This window comes from Dipteris shenzhenensis, chromosome 11, assembly GCF_047967505.1.
Source record: "Dipteris shenzhenensis isolate YYH24624 ecotype China chromosome 11, Dip_SZ_1.0, whole genome shotgun sequence".
In the NCBI taxonomy this organism is placed as follows: domain Eukaryota; kingdom Viridiplantae; phylum Streptophyta; class Polypodiopsida; order Gleicheniales; family Dipteridaceae; genus Dipteris; species Dipteris shenzhenensis.
The window spans coordinates 22,123,089-22,133,518 of record NC_141606.1 but is presented as its reverse complement, the minus strand read 5'-3'; the positions used below and the strand labels follow the sequence as shown (position 1 = coordinate 22,133,518).

The 10,430-nt window shown below is 41.9% G+C and overlaps 1 protein-coding gene across 1 annotated transcript; it reads left to right on the top strand.

The window, feature by feature from the left end:
* Nucleotides 1-5,845: 5,845 nt before the first annotated feature.
* On the top strand, nucleotides 5,846-9,201 carry LOC147896769 (pentatricopeptide repeat-containing protein At2g39620-like). Its single transcript, XM_087381981.1, has one exon. The coding sequence runs from the start codon at nucleotides 6,091-6,093 to the stop codon at nucleotides 8,686-8,688; it is 2,598 nt and encodes an 865-aa protein (XP_087238107.1). The 5' UTR covers nucleotides 5,846-6,090; the 3' UTR covers nucleotides 8,689-9,201.
* The last annotated feature ends 1,229 nt before the right edge of the window (nucleotides 9,202-10,430 follow it).

The following is a 10,430-nucleotide window of genomic DNA, read 5'->3' as shown; positions in this document are numbered from 1 at the left end:
AAGGATTGACATATTAGACAAGTTTAAAGATAAATGTGTAAAGCATGTAACATTTTGGGATTGAAAATTTTGGATTGTATTTTTGTGAGAACTTCCAAATACCCTTTGAACATTCCATCATGGAAAGCATGCAAGTTGTGATTTTGAAATTTTAGAACAATAGTTTGTGATATAGTAATAACCCATCAACGAGTTGGAAATAAAGAGGAGGTCTTGATGCATGTATTTATTGAAATATTTTGGGTACCTAGGGATAGTGCATTTGTGCACAAATCAGCTCGTATGTAAATGGAAGCGGAGATAACATTGGAGGAATAGGTAGAGGAGTTTAGGAGGTTGTAAGCAATCGGTAGTTGTGTTGCACTACCAAAATAGGTGATCTAGATAAAGTTTTGCTACCTGAGCTTTCCAAGCCTATACAAAATTGTGAAATTGTAATCCTATAGTAGTCGCACCCATCTTGCTAGTCAGCCATGAAGCTGTCTTCTCTTTAGTAGGCTAGTTAGGCGCAATGATTAGTTTGCACTTCAATTATGTGCCATGAACATATGAATGTAATTTTGTGATTGCTTGGACAACAGCCAAGCATTCAAGTTTGGTGGATGTGTACCATGTTTCAGGAGCCACTAGGGATATACTAAGATAGCCTATGGATTGCTACTATCTGGCTTTATCTTGTTGAAGTATAGGCATCGATTTGTATCATGAACAAGTTCTTAAGCTTGGGATGTTGTACAAGTGCATCTTCCTCTACAATCTTGCACATTTCATCAAAAGATCTTGTAGATTCAGTAGACCATATAGAATATTCATTTTTAAGAAGTAAAAAGGAGCTAACACTTCTACTAGTTTAGAACAAAGAAAAAAATAGTAGCGAACATTAGCGCAAAGGCAAAGCTAAAGGCTTCTCCAAGTTGCTTGGGCTAATATTTACAGCTTCAAATTTGAGAAATTCGCCCAAAAATAACATAAATTTCTCATAGAGGTCTGATTTTAGCTCCCCAAGTACTTAAATTAATAGACATAAGTCACCTAGATCCATCTATCAGGTTAGATTTTGCACCTTTAAAAAAGAACCTATACATGACGTTTAAGTATAGCTACACCCATTGAAGCCTTGAAAATAGTAGCATGGTGTAACTCTATCCTAGGGAAAGTTTCATTCAATGACCTATAGTAGCCTTGAAAATAGTAGCATGGTGTAACTCCATCCTAGGGAAATTTTCATCCAATGACCTATACTTCGATAGCTATGATCCTAAAAGATTTGCCTAGTGACCTACACTTCCATAACTATGTTCTCCTCCTATTTTTAACCATGGTTTAGAAAATGAATGTTGAATTAAACCCTACCATTCCGAGAAACCCTTGCGGACTTCTTACATTTTTTTGCCACTGAGTATTGATTTAAAGTTTTGACTTTCTATGGATGATGTTGAATGCCCTCTTTCAATTATTTTTATTTCACTGTGCCCAAGGCACTTTTTTGGATTCAGTCCTAGATTATAATTTTGCAACAGATGTAGGACTTGGTTTAACAATTTCTTGTGCTCGTTCCATGTTGCTATGTAAATGAGAACATCATTGAGGTACATGAATTATTTGACTTGAACAATTACATTGTGAAGAATAAAATTCATGTGTAATGAAATGCGCTAGGAGTTTGAACACATCACATTGACTTGATAGAGACCAACAACGTTCAAAATGTTGCTTTTGCCTAATCATCAGGGTGTATGGGTATTTGTCAATATCTTGACTTCAGATCCACATCGGTATAAAATATGAAATGAGAATGTCGTCAAGCTTGGGCAAGGGATGTTCATCACAAATAGTGACTTTGTTGAACGGCCTTTAAATCAACACAAACATGTACGAATCATCTGGCTTCTTAGCTACATGAGGTTTGCAAACCCATCATCTTCTTAAATGTTAAATAACATTATCTTGTACCATAGCAGGGACACGTCATAGATTCTATCCTTCTTTACTGGACCTATGTCATTGAGTTGTAGTAATAGGTCTTGAATCAGCTCTGGGTATCTCATGAAAGATACCTACAATTGTGGTTGTCAAAAGGTAGTGCAAACACATTTCGAAATGAGGATATAATTGCTTGAAGTTGGGCTTGTCGAAGTAGCTCTATTTGAACAACAACAAAAAAGACATTTTCATTGGACATAAATTTAGAGTAAAGCCTAGGAACTAGTCTTCGATTGGGCAACATTGTAGTTGGAATGATGTAACTAGATGCTCCTAATTGCATTTCTATTTGGGCATCTAATGAAAACTCAACCGATGTAATGTTATAATTAAAAGTGACTCTACTATGTGGAAGAGAATATGAGGACTCAACTAACATGATGCCATCATCGAAAGTGACTCTACTATGTGGAAGAGAATATAGAGGGATTTTGTGTTCATGAAAACGAATGGTTTGTAGGATAAGGTTATAGAGAATTGCCAAAATCTATTATAAGGAGCAATGGTTGACAAGGGGAATAAGCTTCTACCATAAATGCGATTGGGCGAGGAGGACTATATACGACTGAAGGCGTATCCTCCATCATGACCCCAGGTTGTCTTTTCCCCAAACCCAGAAATTGATTGGGTCCTGATGTTGTGAATTTTGGATACGATGGAATAATCGGCAATGTTTATGGACATGGCCGTAGCGATTGCAATGAAAACACGTTGTTTTCCCTTGTGCATCTCGACCAAGTGGCTTATTTTTATTTGGCTCAAATGGTGGATGAGGTTGATATATATTTTTGTTAACATCTTGTGAAATCTATGTATGATCAATGTTCGTAGGTGTAGGCAAATAAGCATATGAGGAAATTGGCCACAAAGGAGGTAAAGGTGGAACCTTTGCAATAGATTTGTGTGTTGTGAATTCAATTCGTTGCATGATCACGAGAGCTTTGTTCAGGGTCTTAGGAACCTGAGCTTGCATATGCTGATAAATATCAAATTGCAACCTTGGCCAGAGGAAAAAAAAGCTTAAGATCTTCAACCATATTTGGATCAACCTTTGAGAAGCAAATGAGTCTTTTTATGCCAAACTGAGAGACCGTCTCATTTGGTTGTTGTTTCATATCTTGGCACTACGTTAGTACGTCCTTTACAGTATCCATGTTCTTACATGCATTTAAGAAATGCATTTTGCAGATGAGTCTATAACGTTTGATGCTTTCTTCCACTTGATGGTTGCTTCATCTCTTTTACCTCTGAAGATTCGACCAATGATGGTATTCAGCTAGGTTATAATCACTACAAATAAATGTAATTTCTTAGCTGTACGTGGAAAAGGTTTGGGTCTGATGCGAGAGTCATGTCCCAAGTTTGGTACTTGTTCGGATGCCAAGTGTGCTATGAAGTTTGCTATGTACATGTTTGATTGCACCAAATCAGAAAGCAAAGCGGTGATAACATCTGGAGTTATTTGCTATCTCGCGATGTAGAAGTTGTTCAGCACCTTCGTATTCCATGATACCTGATGTCTCCACCAAAATTGATGTAACAATTAGTGAGACTAAAGATAGAGAAAACGTTAATGAACGAGAGAGAAAGTATGAAAGCTTCTCTATCTCAACGAGTAGAGCATGTCTTCTTCTTCATTACTAAAGCCTTTTATCAACCATCCTACAATGGTTGGTTTACCTCAAGAATCAAATTCCTTCAATGGACTACTAATCACATCTATCCAAACACACAGACATGGCCAATTATGAGGGGCACATTTGCTCGTGCTCTACATTGACAAGAAGCAAGGAGACTTCTTAAAGGAACCACGTGTGGGCAGCTAGCTCATGTGGGTGAACACTATTGGTGCTCCACACATGATGATTTGTTGGCATTGCCTAGTACTATAGCGAAGGATTTAAACTCCTTTTGTGAATTTTTGCGTGTAATTTTTAAAATAAATAATTGTGTGCCTCAAAGTTGCCATTCATGGAGATCATCCTACAAAAGATTGCCTTTTACTAAGCCCAACCCCCTTTAAAAAATTATTTGCTTTCTTTTTTGCATCTAAAAGCACTTGCTTTACCACTATACTAGGAGGTAGTGCCCACGTGCACTTGTGCACTCTTGTTTAAAAAATAATAATTTATCTTATACTTCTAAAGTGCCATCACAAGATTGGGTAGGGGAGGACGATGGAGAGACCTTTCTTGAGAGGAATTTGGCTGGATTCTGACAAACGACTGGTTGGGAGGCTAGGAACCAAAATCCAGATTCCGATCAGGAAAGGCAGACATGTGATCCTTTCCAGCTGTCAAGGCTTGCTGGGAGGGACTGTGCCACATCATCAAGATATGTGTTAACACTTATCATGTACACGTTGCCATTTCAACTAATCAAGGCATGCCACAATTTCCTCCAATCAGCATGTGCTTACATGTCATGTTCTGGTGGATTCTTGTCTTCTAGTTCAATTGATGTGTCACGGTGCTATTAATAGACATCTATTTTTAGGCTGAGGTATGGTTTGGCACCGGTGTTCTAGGCTTTAGGTTTTGGTTTAGGGGGTCACAATCAGATGGTTGAGATTTGATCTCAGCAAACTAGCGACCTGGACGAGGTCTTGAGTTGCCACACATGATGATTTGTTAGAAACCATTTACAAACCGTCATATTCGACGGGACTTCAAGACTGGATCAGAACCATTGGGATCAAGGGCCTTTAATATCCAAAAAATGGTGGGCGCTTTAATCATGCTCACATGTTGTGAACAACCCCCACCCCCCATCGTATCCTAATAAAACCTTCATTAATCGCTAACTTATCCAAATCTACCAAAGTGGCCCATCACATCACTCTCAAATATGCTGATATGTCCTTGTCCCAACGACTTTGACAGATGGTAGAGGCCCTGAGCCAGCCTTTACCTCTCATGGCCTCTACGTCTTGTAAAAGTGATATGGGGCTTCAAAAGGCCTCCCTAGCCTTTACCTACTCCCTTAAGGTTGTGGCTAGCAATAATTACCTATGAAAATGATTCTTGGTCGTTGTTGTACTAGTAGAATGCATTGCTTGTCACCATCATTGCTCTCCCGCCGCCCTTGACGTCCTAGAAAGGACCTTAGGCTAGGTTCACACCACTCGACAACCATCCTCCAAAAGGTGGCGTGAAGGGCTGCCATCCTAGTTGTCCCAATAGGAGGGACATGCTTACACCTTGACACAAAAGATTTGCGTGCGGCCCATGAAGGCCGCCTACTCCATGGCCAACTCCTCCAATCACGGCCCATTCCATCTCCTTGACCTGCTACACCAATCACATGTTGGTGACATAAATTAGCAGCCAGATGACCATGGGTTGATGTGAACCATCACACCTGCCCGCCATCATCCAATTCTATTTTCTCCTTCATGGGCGAGTAGATGGTCTGAACCCACTCTTAATTGATCTGATCCCGGCCTTTTCTTAGTGGAAATGTGCCCCCCACAATTTAAGGTAATGTGACTCACAGCAGACTGTTAGTCTATCGCGACGCGGGGTATTTAAAGCAGATCTGATGTTCGAGCCCTTCTTCATGATGAAACGGTCCGTAAATGGGGCACAATGTGAGCAATTGGAGCAATGCTGAAGCTGACGGCTTACAAATAGCGCGCAAAGCAAACGGTTGGATCAGCAATTGGAGCAACGCTGAAGCTGACGGCTTACAAGTAGTGCGCAAAGCGAACGGCTGGCTCAGCATTCAATGTGAAGCGAGCGATTGGATAAACGTTAATCTTCTAGTGACCCATGGGGGAACGAGGTGGAAAGTGCCCGGAATCTGGCTCGGAGGAGGGGGGAGGGACCATTCTCATTCTCTCATTCTCATAGACCTTATTTTGCCCATCATGCAAAATGGGGGCATTGAGGATGTCCCTGCCTCTGGGTTTCGTCTTATTATTAGTAAATCATTTCTGCCCACCTCAGAATTCATGGTGCTTCCGCATCCTGGCTTTCCAAACGGCTCCGCTCAACGCAACGCCATGGCGCCGAACATCCACACTCTCCTTCAAGGAATTTTCACCTTTCCCTCAGCATCTCCGCCGACCTTGCCTCCTTGGAGACCCACCCTGACTTTTCATCAAGCATGCAACAATCTATCTTCCCAGCATTTGCTCCCAGTGCGCAGATTCACGACTTCCTTCGGCTTCTGGAACAACGCGACGCGATTGCGCGTAAGATTATTCCCGTCTCGCCTGCTTCTGTGCAGACGAAGCGATTGCATTCCCTCCTAGCACGCACCAGACGTTATACGAACGTGGCGTTTGGGAGTGCCCCGCTCAATGTGTCTGGGAAGTTCGGCAATCTGGAAGACGCACGAAAGGCATTTGATGAAACGCATTGCCCAAATGTTAACTCTTGGAATGACCTTATAGCAGCGTATGTTCGGCATGGCAGGGGAAAGGAGTCTTTTCATTTGTTTGCCCAGATGCAGTTGGAAGGCATTATGTATAATAAAGTCACTTGCGCTTGCATATTAAAAGCATGTGCCACCCAGTCCGCCTTAGCTGAAGGCAGGCGATTGCACACGCTCATTGTAGGCAGTCATTTCAATTCAGATGTGGTTTTGAGGAATGCCCTTGTTCATATGTATGGCAAGTGTAGCATGCTCGAGGATGCACAGAGGACTTTTGATGAAATGTCGCAACGGAATGTTATTTCTTGGAATACCTTGATTTCAGCGTATACTCTACACAAGTTGGACAAAGAAGCTCTCCAGTATTTTGGACAAATGCAAGAAGAGGGGGTGAAACCTGACAAGGTAACTTTCATCAGCATCCTTTCTGTATGCGCCAACCAGGCAGCCCTAGCTGAAGGTAAGCAAGCGCATAAGCTTATTGTAGACAGGGGATTTGAGACAGATATTGTTGTAGAGAATGCCATCTTGAACATGTATGGGAAGTGTGGCAGCTTGGAAGCTGCCAGGAGAGTATTTGATAAAATGCTACAGAGGAATGTCATTTCATTAAATGCTATGATTTCTGCTTATGTACACAACGGGGTAAGCAAGGAAGCTTTCCAAATTTTTAATCAAGTGCTGCAAGGAGGAATGATTCCGGATAAGGTCACATTTGTCAGTATTCTCTCTGCCTGCGCTATGTGTACAGCCTTTAGTGAAGGCACACGGATTCACGCATTCATCATGGGAAGCAAGTTAGAGTCAGATGTTGTTGTGAGCACTGCTCTTTTAAACATGTATGGTAAGTGTGGCAGCATAAAAGATGCACGGGAGCTGTTTGACAGCATGCCTCAGCGGAATGTGATCTCATGGAATGCCATGATTGCAGCATATGCCCAGCGTGAACAGGGCAAGCAGGCACTTGAAGTCTTTGCTGAAATGCAGAGAGAGGGTGTCAAACCAAGTAAGATAACCTTTATTAGCATTCTTGATGGATGTGCCAACCATGCGGCTCTTTTTCACGGCAAGCAGTTACATGTGTTCATTGTGGGCAATGGATTTCAATCAGACGTGGTAGTTGGGAATGCCCTTGTCAACATGTATGGCAAGTGTGGTAGCCTGGATGATGCTTTGAAGTTGTTTCACAAAATGCCTCAGCGGAATGATGCTTTATGGAATGCCATGTTTGCAATATATGCTCAAAATGGGCAGGGCAAAGACGCCTTGCAGCTCTTTAACCAAATGCTGCAGGAAGGAGTCATGCCCAACAAGATAAGCTTTATCACGATTCTTGCTGTGTGTGCTAGTGAAACAGACCTAACCACAGGTACATGCATACACGTTCTCGTTGTTGGCAGTGGTATCAAGTCAGAAGTTGTGGTGGAAAATGCCCTCCTTAACTTGTATAGCAAGTGCAATCGCATGGATGTTGCATGGAACATGTTTTACCAGTTGTCTGAGCGTGATGTGATATCATGGACTGCAATGATTGCGGGGTATGCTGGAAATGTCAAATATGACGAGGCTCTTCTACTCTTTGATCAGATGTGTCAGGAAGGAGTAATTCCAAACAAAATCACATTTGTAAGCATCCTTTCTGTGTGCACCAGCCAGGCAGCACGAGTGTTAGGTGTGCGGATGCATGCTCTCATCTTGAGCCTTGGATTTCAGTCAGACGTCATTGTGGGAAATGCTCTTGTCAACATGTATGGAAAGTGTGGCAGCTTTGAGAATGCCAGACTTGTGTTTGAGAACATGCCTGAGCGGGACACGGTCTCCTGGACAGCCATTATTGCAGCATATGCTCACAATGGGAAAGCCAAGGAGGCATTGAAACTTTCTTACCAAATGAAACAGGAGGGAGTAAGACTAAATAAGGTCACCTTTCTGAGTGTCCTTTCTGCATGTAGCCATGCTGGTCTGGTGGAAGAGGGCTACCACTGGTTTATTTCCATGGAATCAAGACATGGTGTCAGTCCCGGAGTGGATCATTATAATTGTATGATTGACCTTTTTGGGAGAGCGGGAAGATTGGACGAGGCAGAGGACTTAGTTACAAGTATGCCAGGGCAGCCAACAATCATATCATTGATGGCATTGCTTGGTGCATGCAAATATCGAGCTGATTTAGTTAGAGCAGAACGTATTGCACAGCATGCATTTAAGCTGGATCCAAATAACTCTGCTCCATATGTTATGCTGGCAAACATTTATTCTGCAGTTGGCAGGGGGAAAGATGCAGAGATGTTGATGAGCAGTTTGAGGCTAAGAAAAAGCAGTCATTAGGCATTTCAATACATATTGAGGTTAGTTACTCTCAAATGGGTGAGGTTATACAGGGGTTTGAGTGATCGAGGCAGATGGGTTACTCTCAAATGGGAGAGGTTATACAGGGGTTTGAGTGATTGACTTGGCAAGTAGACCCGTTTCTCCATTCTTTCACATAGTCAATCACTTTCTTCTCTATTTTGAAGGTTGAGGGGAGACATCTGTTCAAGTGCTACTGGGTTTGATCCACATTGTAAATCTCATGTTCACTCTCTCCTTGGGATTCAAGCATCAATCTTTCCTTAGGGCATCAGCAGCTATAGCACATTATTACCCTAACATAGTTTCCTTGGAATAGCATAAGTTGCCAATACGGACATTAGAAGTGGTCATTATTCCAAAGAATGATTTTTTTCTAAAAATATTTTTTGCTGGAAGAGCAGAAAACTGCACCCACACTCAGATTTATCATAGATGGATATACTTTTACAAGATTTCAGGCCATGGAGGTTCCTCAATAAAATTTGTATGCGCAACATCAATCATTATGAATTGGTGCCTTAATGAGCACTTGTGATGAATGATGAAGTTGTAGCTCTATTTTTCTCACACAGGATTTCTTCAACACAATGTGCTGTGTAGTACACGCTTATGTTTTCTAGTGCATGCTTACATGTGAACAATATCACATCGGACCTTCCTAGCTTTATGCTGTCCTAGGTGTCTCTTTGAAAGTAGAGTATTTGTTATGTCCATTCTGATTGTTTATTTGGCAGTATGATGGTGGGGAAAGGGTTTGGAATGGCCTTCAAGGCATCATGGAGATCAAGCCTTGCTGTTCACAATCATGGCCTTCTAATTCCATGGAACCTTTGTTAAAGCATTTGTCAGCAAGAGCCTCATGTAGGAGACAAAAATTGGACCTAGGTCCATATCTTAGAGGGGGTGTACAAGTCAGTCTCATTCAAGTCTGTCATAGGCCTTGTCAAAATCAACCTTTAAAAAACAAATGTCCTGGTGAGTGTTCCTTAATGAACTCTTTCTGGTTTTGCAAAATCCAAGAGTCCATCCTCTTTTGAACTGTAGTTCAGCATGGTGAGGGGTCTCTAGTTCTTAGAATATCATTTTTTGTTTTTACAGAGAAAAGGAACTTGCATTAATGCTTGAAATAAACCACCATACAACTCAGTGGAATGAGAAGGTGCTATAAAGAGAAACTGGTTGTTGCCTAGAGAAAAAAAAAACAGCATGTTTCCTGAGAACCCAACACACTGCCTAGGGAATCTTTGAAACAGGGGCTAACAACCAAGGTGGCATTCTGTTCAACCAGCGAATACTTCTCTGTAGAAAATGCTTGCAGGCCATACCTTAGCAGAAACGTTCCCGCCTTTCGGCGGTCACTTTAGAACCCAAGTCCCGTGCTCCCAAATGGTCTACGGAGGGTCGACGAGATGTTGTTAGATAGCGACAAGAGTGGTTGTCGGAGGAACTTATCGGCCTCCCATCACCAGGCTGCAACGGGTGTAACATGCAACGGTTATCTGATCGTGTAATCATAGGAAGACCTTCTTTAAACCTTTAGCAAGGAATTAGCGTTACGCACCATAGAGAGAAAGGAGATGAGAGTAGAGAGAGAATAGAGACGACAACCGATTGGGTCTCTGTACCCATTGAGGGCCCCTCCCCCAATCAGGGGAGAATTTGCTTTAATACTTGGAGAACTGAAACATACAAATAACACTCTTCGAGAGAGCACGGAA